At 44.4% G+C, this 21,963-nt stretch overlaps 1 protein-coding gene across 4 annotated transcripts in view; it reads left to right on the top strand.

Annotated features, from left to right (window-relative positions):
• pdlim5b (PDZ and LIM domain 5b) overlaps window positions 1–21,963 on the top strand; it is a 72,373-nt gene that overhangs the window by 40,641 nt on the left and 9,769 nt on the right. The window contains exons 3-7 of one of the 4 annotated variants that reach the window (XM_052525800.1): window positions 2,651–2,802; window positions 15,502–15,535; window positions 19,028–19,050; window positions 20,467–20,493; window positions 20,814–20,968. In XM_052525800.1, coding sequence (XP_052381760.1) covers window positions 2,651–2,802; window positions 15,502–15,535; window positions 19,028–19,050; window positions 20,467–20,493; window positions 20,814–20,968 — 391 coding nt within the window. Of the gene's footprint in view, window positions 1–2,650; window positions 2,803–15,501; window positions 15,536–15,887; window positions 16,433–19,027; window positions 19,051–20,466; window positions 20,494–20,813; window positions 20,969–21,963 lie in introns of all 4 variants that reach the window. The other 3 variants (XM_052525797.1, XM_052525798.1, XM_052525801.1) reach the window with 3 other exon arrangements.

Raw genomic sequence — 21,963 nt, forward strand, 5'->3', positions numbered from 1 at the left:
TAAACTTTCAGCTCATACAAGGAGAAGACTGATCAGAGATGCAGCCAAGAGGCCCATGATCACTCTGGATGAACTGCAGAGATCTACAGCTGAGGTGGGAGACTCTGTCCATAGGACAACAATCAGTCTTATATTGCACAAATCTGGCCTTTATGGAAGAGTGGAAAGAAAGCCATTTCTTAAAGATATCCATAAAAAGTGTCGTTTAAAGTTTGCCACAAGCCACCTGGGAGACACACCAAACATGTGGAAGAAGGTGCTCTGGTCAGATGAAACCAAAATGTAACTTTTTGGCAACAATGCAAAATGTTATGTTTGGCGTAAAAGCAACACCCTGAACACACCATCCCCACTGTCAAACATGGTGGTGGCAGCATCATGGTTTGGGCCTGCTTTTCTTCAGCAGGGACAGGGAAGATGGTTAAGATGGATGGAGCCAAATACAGGCCAAATGGATGGAGCCAAAAGACCTGAGACTGGGACGGAGATTTGTCTTCCAACAAGACAATGATCCAAAACATAAAGCAAAATCTACAATGGAATGGTTCAAAAATAAACATATCCAGGTGTTAGAATGGCCAAGTCAAAGTCCAGACCTGAATCCAATCGAGAATCTGTGGAAAGAACTGAAAACTGCTGTTCGCAAATGCTCTCCATCCAACCTCACTGAGCTCGAGCTGTTTTGCAAGGAGGAATGGGAAAAAATTTCAGTCTCTCGATGTGCAAAACTGATAGAGACATACCCCAAGCGACTTACAGCTGTAATCGCAGCAAAAGGTGGCGCTACAAAGTATTAACTTAAGGGGGCTGAATAATTTTGCACGCCCAATTTTTCAGATTTTGATTTGTTAAAAAAGTTTGAAATATCCAATAAATGCCGTTCCACTTCATGATTGTGTCCCACTTGTTGTTGATTCTTCACAAAAAAATACAGTTTTATATCTTTATGTTTGAAGCATGAAATGTGGCAAAAGGTCGCAAAGTTCAAGGGGGCCGAATACTTTCGCAAGGCACTGTACACAGCATATGTAGAGGGCCTGTATGTCTGTGTATATACATAGCATGTGTAGAGGGCCTGTCTGTACACAGCATATGTAGAGGGCCTGTTAGTCTGTGTATATACGCAGCATATGTAGAGGGCCTGTCTGTCTGTGTATATACACAGCATATGTAGAGGGCCTGTCTGTCTGTGTATATACACAGCATATGTAGAGGGCCTGTCTGTCTGTGTATATACACAGCATATGTAGAGGGCCTGTTAGTCTGTGTATATACACAGCATATGTAGAGGGCCTGTCTGTCTGTGTATATACACAGCATATGTAGAGGGCCTGTCTGTCTGTGTATATACACAGCATATGTAGAGGGCCTGTCTGTCTGTGTATATACACAGCATATGTAGAGGGCCTGTCTGTCTGTGTATATACACAGCATATGTAGAGGGCCTGTCTGTCTGTACACAGCATATGTAGAGGGCCTGTCTGTCTGTGTATATACATAGCATGTGTAGAGGGCCTGTCTGTCTGTACACAGCATATGTAGAGGGCCTGTCTGTCTGTGTATATACACAGCATATGTAGAGGGCCTGTCTGTCTGTGTATATACACAGCATATGTAGAGGGCCTGTCTGTCTGTGTATATACACAGCATATGTAGAGGGCCTGTCTGTCTGTGTATATACACAGCATATGTAGAGGGCCTGTCTGTCTGTGTATATACACAGCATATGTAGAGGGCCTGTCTGTCTGTGTATATACACAGCATATGTAGAGGGCCTGTCTGTGTATATACACAGCATATGTAGAGGGCCTGTCTGTGTATATACACAGCATATGTAGAGGGCCTGTCTGTATATACACAGCATATGTAGAGGGCTTGTCTGTCTGTATATACACAGCATATGTAGAGGGCTTGTCTGTCTGTATATACACAGCATATGTAGAGGGCTTGTCTGTCTGTACACAGCATATGTAGAGGGCTTGTCTGTCTGTATATACACAGCATATGTAGAGGGCCTGTCTGTCCCTGTCTGTCTGTACACACACAATTGTAGTGCCCTGTCTGTTTCTCAGTCCCTGGAGTGTTTGCCTGGTCTATTCTGGGCCCAGCTGATAAGTGGCCAGTGTTGTAAAGAGAGAGAATGTCTGTTTTATGTAACCAAGGTTAGATAAGACACCACAGGGACCGAACACAATGCTATATAAAATAATACAGCAGGATTTTATTGCGTAGTTTCATAATACCATGGCCATCATTTCCTGTTTTGGTGTTGCTTTTCAGGCATGATCAGGCCTCACCCTTTTCGTCTGATTTTCTGTGATAAGAGAGCTGAACAAATAGAGTTGAATGGAACGTTTGAGATGAGTTCATGCGTACTGTTTGTTTTAAGAAAGTTGTTCTAAGGCGCATAAATAAAGACTGATACAGATTAGGCGTCTTCGGAGTCACTGGGAGTCTGTCTGTGTATTCTACCCTCCAGTGTGTGGAGGTTAAATACACTAAGCTATGCTCAATATAGCACGGAATTCCCTAGTCCTGACTCCTGGGATTCTCTACTGTTTATTATCCTGTTACAGTAAATGAATGCATGCGTGTATGTTTATTTTACCTCCATTTCATCGTGTACGTCTGGTTCTGTGTGTCTTCACAGCTGACTGATGGGGGCAAGGCAGCCAAAGCCAGAATGAGTGTGGGAGATGTAGTTCTGTCGATCGACGGCATCGCCACCAACAGCATGAACCACCTGGAGGCCCAGAACAAGATCAAAGCCTGCACAGACGACCTCAACCTCACCCTGCAGAAGTAAGAGGCTGCGCGCACACACACACACACACACACACCTTATCGTTCACTTAAGAATGAACTGCTATTTAACAGCAGTACAAGTTCAGCACAGAGAACGGAGTGCTGCGCCAGCCTGCTGTTGCACTCCTTCCCCGGGGTTTTTCTGTACTGTGTACTCTCCTAGTTTATATAAGATCACGGTAAGTGCTGTAGCGTGTCTTATGTTGAGCTTCGCGGAGTTTGCATGCGACTTTGTTGATTCTGTCTGAAACTCTGTATTTTAGGCACATTTCAGGGACTTGTAAAATATGATTATGTGAATGCTTTACGGTAAAAACATGACTAGTTATCCCTCACTGGGCCATTTACCCAAATGGAACACCACATCCATAAAGCAGTAAGCGGTCATTACCATGTCAGAGGAGAACTTGGACCATGTCCCATGTGTGTTTATTTCTCTATCAACCAAATAAACCAAATCTAGTCTTCCATGGTTGAGAGCTGATTTGAACCTGCTGCTACTTTAAACGGTCCCTGAGGTTGGTTTGGTTTGCCTGCTCTGTTTATGCATTATGTACGTGCCCTGTCATTGTCCCCGAGGCCCTCTCAAGAATGCAGGGATGTCATGACGACGCTGTTGAGATTCAGCACTCGGGCGTGTTTTGTCTTACACATTATGTATCCCTTTGTTTATGTGTCTCTCGACAAGCACACTATAACCTGATGCTGTGTGTGTGTGTGTGAAGTACTACAGCTGGAAACACTCAGTGTGTGATTTACTCCGTCTTAAACACACTCAGTGGGTGACGAGGTTAGGCCAGATCAATTGAGTGGCCCTGGATGGAGATAAACATGGACACTTTTTGTTGTCCCAATGACAATTAGGGGCATTCATCAGAACAAGGTCAAAGGTGTAACTGAAAATATTCGTATACATTTTTATTGATAAGAATCAATTTGGGGGGGAAAAGCAAACCTGCGGAACAGGAAGTGGGAGTACACCCCTGACCTTTGACCCTGGTAGGAGGCAGTCATGGAAGGCCAGGATAAGTTTAAATCGGGCTTATAGACTACCTCTCATTGAATAGCTCAATGGCTTTGCATGGGGGTAGTGTACAATGGAGGGCAAGCGCCATGGCAAATGTTCCCTCGATAAGGACAAATGTACAGGATGTGCCTTTAGGACATGGTGGATCCGATTCAGTCAAATCAATCCGAGGGAACAGAGAGACATGTCTGAACTTTATGCCGTCACAGTGGAATTCCTCATCAAGGTTTCACACACACTTTTCATGGCTGTCAAGCTGTTTTGTCAGGAAACCTGCGGAAGCCATCAGATCAGACAGATGTCTGTTGTCAAAGACCTTGGGCTTTAGAGGTCCCTTTGTGCTACTTCAGCACTGTTCTAGCTGTCACAGCAGCAAACCCACCTAGAACATGACTGCACTGGGCCATGCGTTCTGAGGAGGAGTGACACAGTCGATAATTGTCAAAAAGCACAGCGCTGCCAAGGCTGGCTCTGCCCGGGTTAAAGTGATCCCCCTGTGAGGAGGAAAGCTTCTAATGAAAGCTCATAAAATACCCGCTACATTGATCCAACCTCCAAAGGAAGCAGGGAATACTAGACACGGCATCGGTTTAGCGTACATTTGAATACCTTCTCTGTAGAGCTGTAACGGCAGTTCAGTGCTGCTTAAACACTTTTCCGTCTCCATTTGCAAGGAGGCCGATGGATACCGTGTAATCCTCCATTACAATACTATTCCTTATGGGTGATTTGAACAAGGCAAATTAAAACGTCCATATGTGAGGAAATGATTTGTCTGCTTTGCTTTCAATCAATGATTTGTCAAAGACATCAAACACTTTGGTCAATCCTGAGATAAGACGGGCAATTAATTCCGGCATCTCACAATCACACACCGCTTGGTCCTAATAGATTCAGTTCTGTTTGATTTCAGAGAAGTGTTTCCCAAGCAGAATCAATCTTAGCTGTGGCTCTTGTACAGCCACTAAGGAAAGCAGTGTTGAGTGGAGGGTTTATTCCTTCTTATTCATTGTTTGTGAAAAGCATTAGCCCCAGTGTTTCCGCTGTCCCGTAGAGGTGTTGAGCCCTGGGAAAACACCTCCACAGGTCCGCCGTGCTACGCCGCCCAAGCTGGAAAAGCTGTTGAAAGAGCAGCACAGCGGCTGGTTCACATGTCCTCTCATTCTGCCACCACAACACTAGATTAAGGAGCCTTTTCCCTCTAATGGAAAAGAAAATGGGCCTAGAATTAGACCCCATCACACAGCTGTCTGTAATCTAGCAAGTGTAATAAATGCACAATGAAACATCAAACACTCGATGATGACGATGTGATGACACATGAGATTCAGCGACGTAGCGAATCCTCGTGCTTCATTTCTGTCCTGGCAAGGACATGCGTTTTTGCGATTTTAAATAATACATTTAAGTACATGGCGAATGTGTTATAGAGTGTAGCATGTTCATGCATACTGAAAAATGAAGGGAGCTCTACCATTCAAAATATGGAAATGAGACAGTTTTCTGTTAGCTGTTTTTTCGATATTGTAAACAGCCAGGCATTTCAAGCACTGTTTCCTTGTCACCCATGTTGTTTAATCATGGTACGGTATGTGCTCTCTGGCAGCGTGGATGCAACGCTCAACATTTCCATCTCTTCCTCCCTCCCGTCTCCCAAACCAAAATGTGTACCTCTTCTGGTCAATTCAGCAATGTGAAAAGAATGCATTGATTTCCATCAAATCATTTCAGACCGCATTCCCTTCCTGACTATATTTTCTTAATGTTGGTTTCCAGGCAGGGAGGATGGACTGCCTTTGCTGAAACTGAGCTGAGAATGGCGCCAGGAGGGGTTGGTACAGGAGGAGAGGTTTACAGTTACCCATTATTAGGTCTTGTTTTCAATTTCGAGAAAAAGGCAGCCCTTGCATTTTCTCAGAGCTTCACTTTGTTTGTGATGTTACATGCGTCTTTAGTGAGCAGAACCGCCACAGCTCTAGCCTCCAGCTGCAGATCTGTCTCAACGCATCTCACTACACGTACCCGTGTGGGATTTCTGAATGTGATTACTGTCGACTGATGTGATAAGAGTATTATGGATATTAACGTAACCGTGGCAATGCGCTAGGATTATTTAACGTGTGTCAAACCAGGCCGTGTGATGTCATACAGTCGCGTTTGATATTCTATGAGCACAAAAAGGTACACATCAACATTCATGAGTCATTGCTCTACGAATGAGTCTGGGGGACTATTTGGCGAAAGCATGTTTAGCAAGGGGACAGATAATTGGGTTTAAAGTGTGATCCAATTTGTTGTGCTGCCTTTGATCAAAGAAGGCTGTTCAGATTTGATTTGATGAGAAGGGCTAGTTTGAGTGAAGACACAGAAGTTAACCAGTTTTTCTTCTGACAGACAAACCGGTACCAGCCATATTGCAGCTTAGGCTGTGGTTCATTCAAATGTCAACTGAAATTAGATGTTGAACTCATCATGGCTCTGCTCAAGGGGGAGCCTACAGCTGACTAAAGCTAAGAGGGAGAGTTCCTCTGTAGTGCCTATAGCTTATACTACAATCTTTAAAAATAATTGTTCCAAAAGGGTTCTTCGGCTGTCCCCATAAGATAGTCTTTTTTGGTTCCAGGCAGATGTCCCTTTTTTGGTTCCAGGCAGATGTCCCTTTTTTGGTTCCAGGAAGATGTCCCTTTTTTGGTTCCAGGAAGATGTCCCTTTTTTGGTTCCAGGCAGATGTCCCTTTTTTGGTTCCAGGAAGATGTCCCTTTTTTGGTTCCAGGCAGATGTCCCTTTTTTGGTTCCAGGAAGATGTCCCTTTTTTGGTTCCAGGAAGATGTCCCTTTTTTGGTTCCAGGCAGATGTCCCTTTTTTGGTTCCAGGCAGATGTCCCTTTTTTGGTAAAGGTTTCTACCTGGAACCAAAAATGGTTCTTCAAAGGGTTCACCATTTTATTTAAATATTTTTCTAAGAGTGTAGTAAAGAATTATTTTCATCCTATGCTGGAGAATCCACAACTTTATGATTCATCAGTTCTTCTCTGCCAGGATTATTATATCCATCACTCACCGCCTCCCTATGACACTGCTGCTGCTTACCAGTCTCCCCCACAGTAACACCCCCTGAGCCACAGAGCAGCACACGCTAACTAGGGATGCTAGGCTACAATGCGGTTTTGATTAGCAGACTTTACGAGGTGATAGGGACTGGGTATCCAAGAAAGATTGAATGTATTGGCCCACGCTAGCAGTTCATGTCCGTGTCTCGAGGGTTGGAAAAAATAGTATTTCCACTTGCCAGCAAAGTGATGGAGAACATGCATAGACCTACTGTAGCCGTAGTATGACTGAGGGTAATTGTAGGTACGCTACAGTAGGATTATGCATGATTTTTCCCCTTTTTAGATTGACTGGTTACGTTTGGAAACCACCCAATTTTAATTTTGTGGTATTCTTCTCTCTCAGAAATTCCTCAGAACAGAAAAACTGTTTTTCCATCCACGCTTGGGCCATTAGCAACTGAAAAGCATCTTCATAAGCACAAACTGGCCAATTGAGCCTAATGTGTGCTATGATTGTAATGACAACCAGTCACTTTACAACATGTCTTTTCCTCTTTGCTTTTATGGAAATGTCTTCCCAGGTTAACACAGTGACTTTTGCCAGGAGGGTGTGGGAAAGAGCATGAGGAAACTGCTGTGTATTTGTCAAACACACCGCTCCTTCTGAGAATGTGGCTGCCGCACCTGTGTCCGAAACCTCAAAAGACAAAAACAAAACAGGATGTCAGAAACCCAACAGATCCTCTCATGTTCTCTAAAGGTATGCAAGACGGCTTCTCCAGTTTGAGAAGGCGCGTAGAGAAAGAGAATCATTTCACAATTTGTAAACTTGAATCTCTTGGGCTGAGTTCTAACAGTGCCCAGGACGGTCAGTACAGGCTGGCCTTGCACTCTCTCATCAGCCTCCTGTAGCTCACAACACAGACCAGAGAAACAGGCATGCCCACTGGAGACTAAGTGGAATTGACATTTACCAATGTAAAAACAGAGTTGCAACATATCAAAGCACAGTGTGTTTTTCCTCTTTTTGGTTCACACTCATTTTTTTCTATCCGTCTTTGCTTTCCTTGAGCTCAGATGTCAGTGAAATGATTTTTTTTTAAAGGAGACAAAATAGAAATACCGTTTTTGAGACATCAATAGAGCAGCAATGGAGACCAAATATTTTTGTCTCTGGCAATTGACTTCACTGGCCTGTGGGTAGTGTCCTTAGCCTGTCCTGTCCTCTCATCTAAAAAGTTGGATAGGGCCTCTCTTTTACATCTTAATGCCCAAAATGTTTGTCTGACCAATCAGCCTATCAGTTGTGTGTAAATCAATGGTGACCCCAAGGGTCGGGTACCACCACCTGCTGTGCTTATCTCACCCCCCTTGCTGGTACTGCTTGTTCACAGACAGACAGACCGACAGGGTACAGTACAGTCAGGCCTGCTGTTTACATATAGCAGCCAGTCAACCATACGCTAGCTGCTCTGTTAGCAGGAGAGGAAGCCTAGCACCAGATGCAGATGTTGAGTAGTGAGGGTGAGAGGGGCCAGTCTGTTGGGTGTTAAAACCTTGAGTGTAGGGGGCAGTATTTTGATGTTTGGATGAAAAACGTACCCAAATTAAGCTGCCTATTTCTCAGGCCCAGAATTTAGAATATGCATATAATTGTCAGATTAGGATAGAAAACATTCTAAAGTTTCCAAAACTGTCAAAATATTGTCTGTCAGTATAACATAACTGATATTGCAGGTGAAAACCTGAGGAAAATCCAACCCGGAAGTGGCTTCTATTTTGAAAGCTCCATGTTCCATAGCCTGCCTTCACGCCATTTAAAGGGATATCAACCAGATTTATTTTCCTATGGCTTCCCCATGGTGTGAACCGTCTTTAGACATAGTTTCAGGCTTTTATTTAAAAAAATGAGTGAGAAAGATCACATCGTGTCATTGTATGGCTGGGTGCCAGCAGCATTTTGTATGCGCAACAGCTTTGAGCAGCCATTTTCTCTCTCTCTCTCCTTTGAAGAAGCTACATACCCGGATGATATACTATCGATTATATATTGTAAAACCAACCTGAGGATTGATTTTTTTTAAAAACGTTTGAAATGTTTCTACGAACATTACGGATACTATTTGGAATTTTTGTTTGCGATGTCGTGACTGCTCGAGCCTGTGGATTTCTGAACACAACGCGCCAACCAAATGGAGGTATTTTGAATATAAAAATAATCTTTATGGAACAAAAGGAACATTTATTCTGTAACTGGGAGTCTCGTGAGTGCAAACATCTGAAGATCATCAAAGGTAAGTGATTTAATCTATTGCTTTTCTGACTTTCATGACTAATCTACTTGGCTGCTAGCGGTTTGTAATATTTTTGTCTACTGAGAGAGATGTCCTTACATAAACGCTTGGTATGCTTTCGCCAAAAAGCTTTATTGAAATCTGACGCGCCAAGCTAAGCTGTGTTTTGCTATATTGCACATGTGATTTCATGAAAATGTAAATATTTTTATTATTCAGCGGTGGTTGACATAAATGATCCCGCTAACTGGATTGGTGCATCAAGGAGTTTGAACTACTCTGGCCATGGTTCCACTCTGAAATGGAACTAACTTGAATTGAGAAGCTTTTAGTCTTTGTACCTATTAGCTGGCTATTTCTAGAAGTATTTTTATTTATTTATTCTCCCGTTTCTCTTACATGGCCAGCATTTTCCTCTATCTTAAAAGTCATGTTGACCTGCGTTTAATGTTTTGGATTAAATCATGTTTCATAATGTTTCCAACTGAGCGCGTTTGAGCATGAGGGAACTTCTACATGCCATCATTAACCTCATAATGTACATGGAGCGTGTCATATCATGCAATCATATTCAATTATTATGAAACCATCTGTTTCTTTGCTGTTTATCTTTATTCCCCTGATGAGGAACCTGGTTTAGGGCTGGAAATGCCATCTTTATTATGGGTATTTATCATTTATTTTACAGTATCAGGTGTTCTAGTATTCAGTAAATGGACTGGTTGCGCTACTGCGGAACCCAAGGTAGCTTTTGAGCAGGAACAAGTTCTGTGCAATGGATGGGAATACTCTCATTTCCAGCGGATTAGAAGCATTTTACATTCAATTACATGTACTGATCCAGAATGGGGAAATTGTTCCAGATTACGTTTTTAGTATGGGATAAATTATTCAGGTCTGTCTGTCTCTGTGTGTGTGCCTTTGGTATGAATTATCCTGTCCTCAGTTTACCACTCCTTGGCCTGCTGTCATTCAGGGGGAACAGATTGACGCGGGATTGTCTGGGAGAGACATTAGGAAACATCTGCTTGTGTGTTTTTTGTGCAGGTTTCTAAGTGTTTGTGTGCAGATGGTGGAAGGAGGAGAGTGTGCTGGGACTTGGGATCTTCTCATGCTTATGCTGTCATTATTTGGCTGTTAACGTACCCCACCCCTACACAGCACGTGCACACTGCTTTGGAGCGCTGGGGGTTAGTCATCACACACATCATACGAGTGAGACTGACAATAGCGACAGGCTGTCCCGTTGCGAATGTTAAGGAGCTTTCACACTAAAAACGAACCCCTTCCGTCTTCCTCTCCTGTCTTTCCATACGATTAGAGCTCTCTCTCTCCCCTTGCTGACCCTAGAGTACATCTTTCAACATCGCTCGCTCACCTCTGTCACACTCACTTTCTCTCTCGCTCTCATCTCATCCATGCCTTCAGTACTCCCTGTCTCCTCTCCCACTTCTGATTAATGAGGCTGTGTCAGAATTCCTGTTTCCCTGGCCATTTCTTTGCCATTCCCGTCTCTGTGATCGGGAGAAGCAGGAGAGCAAGGAACATCGAGCGTTGAAAGCTTTGTGCCCCTGACAGCCGCGTGAGTTACACCAGGGGCCCGGCCCCTAGGCCCCACTAGCTGGCCAGCCATAGATGGACTTAGCAGAGCAGAGAAACAACTTTTCCACAGCCATCCATCTCCCTTTGTTTTCATTCCCCAACCAGTTTTTAAAGTGACATGCTAAGCCCTATGTCGACTGCTTAACATCCACATCTCACACTGAAAGTGACACGGGAACTATTTGGATAACAATGAAATAACAGTTAAAAAGTAGTTTACATACAAATGTTATTTTCCCACAGAGTAGATTAATGGCAAAGACATCGATGATTGGGGTGCTCTCTACTGCTATGTAAGGGTTAAGGACTTGCTCTTTCAATGGAATAATTGTTTACCCAGATAGTAGTTCATTTGGCAGTGGTGTTGAACAATCTCCAGAACATCTCTGATAATGAGTTTTTATACCGTGTAGATGTGAGGCAGTTCATGAGTGAGTAGTCCTTAAAATGTCATCGTGTAATTCTCGCCTGGATATCTAGCTGCAGTACACACAGTAGTGTGTGTGTCATGTTGTGTCCTGGTGCTGAGCGAGCTGGGCCTTGCGTTGGCATCTGACTGAGTGATGGAGAGACTGCTATGTGCCAGACTGTTGCTCTTGGCTCAGACAGACAGGACGGGGAAATATGTCTCTACTTTGCCCTCAGGCCCGTTCTTCCTGACTCCTTATTCTGCAATAGTGTGTTTTTGGGTTTCAGTTTCCTACCAGCCTATTTATTCACATGCCTCCCTCTCCCCATCTCTCTCATACTTAGCCTGCAAAGAATAGAGCACCATACTAAACTACATTAGCTTCAGTAGTATGTAAAGGACACGTTATCTAAATCCCACCATTTATAACCATGCTAATGTGACCTTGACCTTGTTCAAGTGAGTGGAACAGGGATGCAGGCAGGCTGAAGAAGGCTCTCTATGTGAGCAGGAAGGGTACAACTAAAGGCCTCCTCTGTCTGACTACAATCATGCTCCTCTCAGCAGGGGGAAGTTTTCCCTATGGACAATATACAGGACAGAATTTATATTGTGGTTATGTGCAATATCCGCAGACAAAATTGGATCATACACCTTGAATTTAACAGGAATTTGTTTAAGATTCAATGGTTGTTTTTCTCAGTGAGCTATTGACTTTTGAGGCCTACGTGACACGACATTCAAAGGATGGCCCTTGAAGATTTGATTTGGTATACAGACTTTTGTATTTTCTGGGAAGGATCCCCATCAATCAGAAATGCGTGACTTCTTGATCCGTGTCATCTGACTTAATTGGATTACATATATCATCAATCCGTCTAGCTGGCTCATATATACCGAGATGACTTATAGGTTAGAGATGTAGGATCTTCAGTTGATAACCCTGTTGAATGAAGAACTATGCAGGACATTTAAAACGTGTAGTGTATTTGAGGTTTAGAGGTCACATTTCCTGAACCCGGCAGGATTATTTTCCTGCTGTAACAAACGGGCTCAAATTAAGATACTACATCTGTATGTGCATGATGAATCAATTGAGGTCCAGGACAACAGCTGGATGGTTCAGTTTGAACCAGTCAGTGTCCCCCGGGCCTACCCCCAGACCAGACTACACTGCCCTGCTACTCCGTTTTCCCCCTTTTCTCCCGCACACAGCTGTCAAATGACACACGCACACTGTCCATCAGTCTGAACAGCACAGCACGCGATCTGGCTAGAGAGAGTGGACCGAGGGGAGAGGGCTGAGCAGATGTTCACAGGACCACCCTGGCCTGTGTTTGTTCAGTCAGCTCTGGGAACAGAGAACGGAGGATGGGGCCTCCCCCAGACCCAATGATGGCAGACGCATGGTGTTATGGAGTCTATCTTGTTTGTAATGGCACAGGTTGTTTGGATTTAGCCCAATCCCCACCCTTTACTGGACTGGTTGCCTGGGCCTTTGTGAGTGCGCTGCGTTCCTGAAGTGTATACAATAGTACAAGTACATTGGAGAATGCATTGGAAAATATGCACCCGCATTGGAAAATATGCACCCGCAAGTGTGGGTACAGTACTTTTCAAAATATGAATTTCATCAACGTGTGGCAGGGTGGGCCTCGATAACCACCCAGTGAGAGGGCCATTAGTCGGTCAGCTTCGACTCTGTTAGAAAAAGGAACTGTGAGACTGTCCTCAACTCTTCCTAAAATGGCACAATGTGACAGACAGAATGCCAGAGAACAGAGAACATGCCCCATGTTCTGGAAGAGACTATTCTGTCTTGCTGAGTCACTGTCTTTATGGGGAAAAGGGACACATTGTCTGGGCCTCGGAGGCTGTCAAAGACGGAGGCTCAGGACACCGTTGTTTATGAAGCCAGATGATAGGCTGGGGCAGGAACTTTATTCAGAATTGCATTAATCAATGAGAGAACACGAACCAGACGGAATCTAGACTGTGTCCAGCAGACGGAGGTCATGAATAGCTCACGCCATGGATGAAGGGCAAGAAGAGCTGGAGGGGGAGGAGGGAGAGTGTGTTTTCTTGGAATGGTTCTGTGTGTACTTGATGTGCATTTAGTCGTTTCCTTCATTAGGCTACGTTCTTTGGCGTTTGCGACTGTCTCTGCTCCTCAGAGAGTGAAAGAATCGGGAAGGAATATACAGAATATACTATCCTTGTGGATAGAGAGTTGATGGTTCACATCCTGGTAACCACTTCCTCTGAATAGTGTGTTTGTTTGCAGCAGTATGGACAACAGGACCACCCTCCTCTTCCTGAGGCGATAAAGGTCCTGCAGCTGGTTTGATCATGAGTATAAATCTGAGGTCTTCTACACCGTTCCGGCGTGTAGCCCTGTACACAGAGGTAGAGACTCGCACACTGAGGGGAGATATACATAGTGCTTGTTGTGCCTTGGGCTGCTGCTCTGTCTGTGGTGGCCACCAAATGGAGGATAGCTTTGTTGGGCAGTTTTTGTTCGTTTTTTCCATTGAACCCAAGTGCAGGACAAGCCAGAAGCTTTAGTGTGGTGGGGTGGCTCTCTGTGAGGCGTACTGACAGGATCCAGACAGAGGACTCTGAAAATACTGGCATGTGGGGATCCTGGGTTTTTTCCAATACGTCAAGCTCCAACTACTGCGTCCATTGTCTATTTTTATGACTGAACAGCTGAGGATTTGGCCATATGTTCAAAACATGACTTTGTGGCCCAGAGGATAGTATACAGACTACTCCTTCCCCTAAAACACTATTCTTTAACACAGAGGAATGTACAGTTCGAAGCTCTGAAGCAGGTCACAGACCTGACTGTCTCATATTAAGTGGGCTTGTAGTGCTCGGTATCTAGCTAACACATGCGTTGTGGGGCTGATGTAAAGAGGCTCTTATCTGGCCTCATTTGAAAAACAAATCTCAGTCAATTATATCTCAGGAGGTGCAGTCATATTGATATTCCAGAGCTCGCTGACCCCACTTTGAAATCCAAGCGAGCATGAGTGGATGATTGAGTGAAATTAGGATCCACGGTAAAATCTAGCCGACGTTAGGGAAACATACCAGAGTAATAGAGCATAATGTGTTTCCCCACATGTCTCTACCTCCATGCTGCTCTATGGCTGGCTGACTCTGTGGCATTGAGCTAGGGGCCAAATAGAGACAGGCCTGTAAGGGAGCCAGCAGCAGTCTTTGATAGTTTGTGTGTAATCTTTATATTGGCTCTATTTACAGGTTTTTCTCTGGCGTGGTTTTCTCCCCCCTGAGTTTTCCTTTACTCATCACCACCTGTTTTCTCTCCCGTTCTCCCTGCCTCACCCCTCTCTCTGTCTCCCGCTCGCTCGCTCTCCATCCATTTATCCCTCTCTCTAAGTCTGACAAACGGTGTATTGATTTATCGTTCCCAGTCTTACCTGGGAGTTGAGTTGTTGTGACATATGGTTGTCAGGGAGACTCTGGTGGTTCATTATACAATAACTTGTGTTTTTACTGAAGCAATAAGGCACGGGGTTTATAAATAGATTTATACCATGGCATTGTTGAATACTCGCTTCTGATGGGCTTGAAGTATATTATATTTGCACGGTGTAATTCAAAACAAAAGTCAAATTGAAAACATTATTGGCATTGTTGAATTCGATTTTCATGAGAGAAAGCTAGGACTGGTGCTCGTGTAGCTAACCAAACCATGTCTGTTTGTTTGGTTACCACGGTAACTACTGCAGCTCTCTAGTAAACTTACTGGCTACTTCAGTGGATGTTGAACACATTTCTTCCGGGCAAATTAACACATTTCTAGAGGCAAATGTGTTTAAATTCTAGTCATGGTATAAAAGGGGTAATCAACTCGGGGCTCTATACGTTCTCTGGAAAATAATGCACCTCTGTGGAAGGTAGGGCGTCGTGGAACCCCTTCCATGTCATTATTTTCCAGAGAACGTATAGCCCCGAGTTGATTATCCCTTACATACAAATCTTAATAAATTGGCCATTAACAGTACTGCTGTGCATGCCTTTTACCTTGCTGTTAGATAAAAAGGGTTCCAAAAGGTTTCTTTGGCTGTCCCCATAGGAGAACCCTTCTTGGTTCCAGGTACAACCCTCCGTGGAAAGGGATCTACCTGGAACCAAATGGGTTCTTCCTGGTACCAAAAAAGGATATTCAAATGGTTCTCCTATTGGGACAGCCGAAGAACCCTATTAGGTTCCTTTTCTTCTAAGAGTGTACAGATAACTGCACATCTGTTCTTCTATCTCACGATGTTTCCTGTCTTCACAGAGCTTCCAGTGTTCCCAAGACTGATGCACCAAAGGTAAGAACACTCCAGTGAATCACTTAAAGTCAAATTCATTAGTTAAGATGAAAGGATTTTAATCACGAGTATTACTTTTTAGTGGGCGTACCGACACTTACCAGGATCATTTGTTAAGTCATATGTGCTCAGGAGTTCATCAATATGTTTGTGCATGCTCACTGTACCCTTCTGAGACGAAGTTCCACCACATTTTGGTTGGCTGTTATGGGCATTATGCAAAGCTTGTGAAGGTGCCACCCTCATGGATAGCATTGAGGTGCATACCAATGTTCTGGGGAGCATGGCTCCTGCATGAGTTTGCTGTGTGATGTGCAGTGTGTGAGTGTTGTGCATGTGCACCCCCTTTTAGAACGAACCGCTGGAGATCATTAAGCCTGTGCCAATCACCTACCCAGCCCCGCCATCCACATTCACCAGCCCCTCCCCTCAGCCCAGTGCTGCCTACAATAAGACGGCCCGCCCCTTTGGCGGGGGCAGCAGTGTGGGTGTGGTCACTTCCTCCCTGACTGCCCCAAAAGTGGCCTCAATCCCTTCTGCATCGTCTGCTTTCACCCCTGCTGCCCCCTCCTCCCAGCAGCCCCAGCCTCCCTTCCCACTAGGCAGCCACTCTCGCTCTCCAGCCCCACCCATCGCAGCCCAACCCAGCTCAGCCCCACCCACCAGACCCAGCTCTGGCCGTTCCCCCTTCACCACCCCCTCCTCGTCCTCCTCTTCCTCCCCGGCCAGAGTGACAGCCCCCTCCTCCAATCCTGGTGCTCCGCAGTCCTCTTGCTATAACACGCCCATCAACCTGTACTCCAACGCCAACGCCTGTGAGGTGGCCATAGGACAGAGGCGGGGCCTGTTGGAAGCCCAGGGTGTGGTAGTCGACCAGATCAAAGACCAGTTCAACGGGTGAGTAGCACTAACCTCAAACCTCAGACCTCACCTCGTCTCCTCTCCTTTCTCCTAGTCTCCTCTCCTTTCTCCTCTTTTCTCCTGTTACTTTCTTTCTTTTGAACAACTCTTGCTTCTGCTTCCTTGGCCTTTCCAAGAGGCTCATCTGTGGGTAGGTAGGTGATTTGTACAGTAAGTTCACTTGAAGTCTTTACCCTGCACCACATTGTATTTTTGTAGCTCAAAATAACAACATGGCTATTCTAGATGTGACCACTTAGACTGGTGTAGTGCAGCAGCATGATAGCTGTAATGGGAAATGAACATGTTTCGCTCTCACTTCCCATAAATCATGTGTATTGTTGCCAGGTCAACAGATACTTGTGGCTCACTCCACTACCTGTCTAGATGATGTTTGAGGCCACGAGTAGCTGGTGTCCATTTTCAGTTAACCAACCATGCAATACCAGACTACCTGAGAGAGGACATACTTTGTACTAAGTCTTTCATCCGTTTCTCCTACATAGTCTACATTTATTTAGTCTATATTGTTCTCATTTAGCAGATGCTCTTATCCATAGCGACATATCGGCGCAATTGAGGGGTTAAGTCGCTCTGGATAAGAGCGTCTGCTAACTGACTTAAATGTAAATGTAAGTGCCTTGCTCAAGTGCACATCGACAGATTTTTAGTCTAATTGGATCTGGGATTCAAACCAGCGACCTTTGGGTTACTCGCACAACGCTCTGAACCGCTAGGCTACCTGCCACTCTACAAACATACTCTCGTTTGTAGAGCAACATGCCTATATCTACCTAGCTCTTTAAACAGCCACAATGGAGAGAAATAATAATGGCGTCTTTTTGTAGGCGCAAACTCCGCCAGGGTTCGTTGGACAAAGCCTATGAAGAAATGTAGGGAGTTCCTGTAGGGTTTTCGGGATAAACGCTGAAAATAAGGTCTGTGGTAAACACAGGTTTAGGAGATCTGACACGTTCTGTTCTATGAGACCCTCTTCATCAGCTAACGTCACTTTTTGAAGCCTTTATGTAATTTAAAAAAAGGCTTCATAATTCATGGTCATAGAATCTCAGAACAAAACGCAGCAGAACTTATTTTTTTTGTTTATCCCAAAACCCTATTGTTTCTCCATTCAGTTTCCCCATAGGAATGGCTGAACAAACCAGAGCTAACTTATTTACGGCGTTTAGGACTGCAAGCTGGCGAGCTCAGAGTGCAGCAGCACATCTTGTCTCATGTTAAAGGGAACTGGAAACAGAAGACGAAGGCAGCAGCAGAACGACGACATGTTAAACTCACTCCTGCTACCACCCAGCCCAGCCCGCCTCCCTCTAATTGATAGCAAAGTGAATAGCCTTGTCAAACACCCAGTATTCCGCCTCGGAGTCTGCCTGACATGTTGGTGTCTGTCGACTCAGAGGCTTGTTTCTACAAGCCTGGTATTCTGGAAGCGTTGGCCCTGTAGAAGCTCTACTGGGATGGTTCTCAGGCCAGATGTATTTATAAACCTCAGAATAGTAAAAACACGTGTTTTTGACTAGTCTACCAATGTAGTCCACTGATGCAAATGTAATTAGTTATGTTTCACAGCTGAATATAGTAGAGACTTCATGCCACATACCTGTAGGCACTTTGGTTGTCATCTCAGTCTTTACTGCATACTCTAATTACAGACTCTGGAGTTCTTATTCCACCTTCCTCCTGTCTAAACTCCCTGGACTACTGTCTGCTTCTGATTGGCTTGAAGGGCATTCTAGAGCATGCATTATTTCCCAATAACGCACAGTATATTTGCACGATAGAATTCAATGGCTACATGTTCTGTGTTTGATCTGCTATTGAAAGCAAAAGTCGAATTGAAAACATTTTATTCGCATTGTTGAATTAGATTTTCATGATAGCAAGCTGGGACTGATGGTTTGGATAGCTAAACTAGAAAGTCTGTTTGGTTACACATTTCTAGTGGTAAATGTGTTACATTCTAGTCATGGTATAAAAGGGGTAATCAACTCGGGGCTCTATACGTTCTCTGGAAAATAATGCACCTTTGTGGAAGGTAGCGCGTCGTGGAACCCATTCCACGTCATTATTTTCCAGAGAACGTATAGCCCCTCATTGATTATCCCTTACATCTTAATAAATTGGCCATAAACAGTACTGCTGTGCATGCTTTTTACCTTGCTATTAGATAAAAAGGGTTCCAAAAGGTTTCTTTGGCTGTCCCCATAGGAGAACCCTTTTTGGTTGCAGGTAGAACCCTCTGTGGAAAGGGTTCTACATGGAACCAAATGGGTTCTACCTGGAACCAAAAATGGATCTTCAAAGGGTTCCCCTATGGGGACAGCCGAATAACCCTATTAGGTTCCTTTTTTTTCTATGCGTGTACAGATGATGTTTTCTGTCTACAGGTTCCAGGTATAGTAGCAGCATGCGTGTTCAGCTGGATCCTGTGTGTGTGTTTCTCTGGGTGTCTGCTTGCACCTCGTCTCAGAATGGGCCATGTGTTTTTAGGACCCAGTTGGATCAATGCTCTTTCTCTTTTCCTGCTCCTTTACTTTGCTTTATCCTCTTCTTCATTTGTTCTTTCCTCAGGAGGACGAGGAGGAAGAGACCAAGTTAGTGTTCTAACAGTAGCAGTGACGCACTGTCTGCTAGCTCTGTAACTGTGGGATGATGCGATTATCAGTGCTTTACTGCCGCACCTGAATAGTACAGTAGGCATGCTGGCACCTTTCTGCCATAACCCTCAAACCTCACTCATACTCATGTACTTACTGTATTACACCCTCATCTCAGAGCACAAAACAACCTGCGAAGCCACCCTGTAAATAACCCACAGCCATAAGCCGTAATAAGCCTTGTGATCCAGTTCATTCTGTTCATTCATGCTCTATGTGCCATGGCATCCCGGCCCGGTTCACTTGGAAAAGTAGTGTATTTACACCCATGTGCATTGAAATGCTGTTCCGTTTATAGTGCACTGCTTTTGACCAGAGCACCATAGACTCTATAGGCACTTTAAAGGGCATAGGGTGCCATTTTTATGCTGCATCCCCACCAGACCCATCCCCAGACAGCAACTCAGTGCCCTGTAGGCTGACCTGTCACCACTCAGCGGGGCTACTGAACCCTGTCCCTGCATCTGTCCCCCTCCGTCTGTCCGTCTGCCACCGTGTCACTCTGTTTACCCAAGGCCACTTATTAATTACCAGCCAGCTATTTCACTGTGGTTCTAGGAATAGAACCGTCACAATCTGACCCCTGACCTCCATTCACTTAGAATACACTCACTGACACACGCAATAGACTAGAACACGAGCTGGAGAGCTCACACGCAGAACACTCCGATATATTCACACTTGACTTGCCTCAAGTGCATAAATGCATTTGTAGCTAATGTAATACAGACACCTTGAGATGAGTGTCTAAACATGATTTAATTCAGGACAGGAATACATCTGTTCAGGTCCTGAGCTCACTGTAATGTGAGGCCCAGTGGTTCCCCCTTGTGGTGAGAGATGGTAATTTCACCCTTGCTTCTAACTACATTATACAGTTACATTTAATAGTTTTCTGTCAATTCCCCAAAATCCAAACTAGATCACTGTTTTTTTCAGCTGATCAATAATCCATAAAGCATATTCCTGCTAGTACTAAAAGCATGATGTCATGCTATAATATGAGTGTCTCTGAGTTAACGCCGTGTATGTGGGCTGAATCATGTCACGTCACCTTCATAAGGGTTTTGGAGGTGATCATTACAGTAAGTTGGAATTGATAGCTATCTGTGTCATTGTAGCTGACTGCTGCGCTGCTATTTCTAGTGTAGCTGCTGTTTCTGCCAGTGCACCTCAGAGCATTCTTAAGTATAGCCCGTAGTACTGCAGCAATGCTCATACTTTAGAACCAAATAGTTTTAGCACCTTGGAAGTACAATATTCAGTTTTTCCTCCCAGTCTTTTCTAGTTTCTGATTCTTCTCCTATTATCCTATTTTCCTTTTCTTACTTCCCTCTCAATTTCCGTGTGCAGAGTCCCCCCAAAGACTGCCACTAGGAGGTACGGTAAATGGGAAGTCTAGCAGTGGCCACTTCATGGAGTGAATGTGTGTATGTTTGTCTTGTCTGAGTCTACCTGTAGTAGACACTGGGAGTGAGAGTGTGTTTTGTCTGTACCTGTGTGTGAGAGATTTGTTTTGCACTTGTGTTATCCTACTGTACGACAAAGATGAATGAATTAATTAATTTAATGAATTAATCGGAGTAGTTACTTGATGAATAACGTCATTATTAAAAGTGATTTTTATGAATGGTGAATGCTAATAGTAATTGGAAATAAATGAGGATGATGATACTTATTCTGTGTGTGTGTGGCCTCAGGAACAGAGTTGAACCAGAGTTGAACCATGCCTCACCACTCAGCGAGGCCAGTAAGAAGCGTATGATCGAGGACACGGAGGACTGGCATCCTCGCACCGGCACCTCCCAGTCCAGGTCCTTCAGAATCCTGGCTCAGATCACTGGCACAGAGAACGGTGGGTACCCCCTGGCACCCTCCCCCTTTCCCCAATACCCTGATGCATAATGACACCCTAGTTCATGTTGGGTACCCTGGCACCCTCCCCTTCCCCCAATACCCTGATGCATAATGACACCCTAGTTACTTCATGTTGGGTACCCTGGCACCCTCATACCCAGGCCAGAACACATGCAGCACCACCAATACCTTGGCACAGTGGTATTATAAAATAGATATGTGTTAGCTAGATCATTGTGACTAGTTGGCCTTTTCCCTAAGGGAAAGGTTACATAAGTAGGCTGTCGTATAGATTACAACAGTGCTGAGGCTTGAGGCTGATTCCCTGACCTGTCAATGGTTTTAGTTTGCTGTTTTATACTCTTGTGAATTCAATGGTTTTTACTAGATTACTTGTAGTTTTTCATGTCTGTCTGTATTTTCTTTTTGTAATGACTTGGTGCTGCCTATCTTGGCCAGGGCGCTTTTGAAAAATGAGCCCTTCCTGGTTAAATAAAGGTTTCAAAAAATAAATAATAATAATTAAGTGCTGCATGCTAGTCCCTGTGGCGCAGGTCTGTCTCTGAGCCTCGGCAACCATCTCTCTGTCATCACTCCAGCCCTGTGTGTGTGTGTTGGACATGCTCTGCTAATATAAGCTGACATGGAGCTGACAAGGAACAATGGATTAGATGTCCCTCTCTACTCCAGACAGAGGCTGAGGTTACCAATTTTTTATTTATTTTACCTTTATTTAACTAGGCAAGTCAGTTAAGAACAAATTCTTATTTTCAATGACTGCCTAGAAACGGCAGCAGTGTGTTTACTGCCTGTTCAGGGGCAGAACAACAGATTTGTACCTTGTCAGCTCGTCGGGTTTGAACTTGCAACCTTCCGGTTACTAGTCCAACGCTCTAACCACTAGGAATTACCCTGCCGCCCCGGCAATGCAGCGCTGAATATGTTTACGGCTGTTGATATTATGCAAATGGTGCTGGAGAGTGGTTTGTAGGT

The sequence above is a fragment of the Oncorhynchus keta genome, chromosome 9 (assembly GCF_023373465.1).
Source record: "Oncorhynchus keta strain PuntledgeMale-10-30-2019 chromosome 9, Oket_V2, whole genome shotgun sequence".
NCBI classification, from domain to species: Eukaryota; Metazoa; Chordata; class Actinopteri; order Salmoniformes; family Salmonidae; genus Oncorhynchus; species Oncorhynchus keta.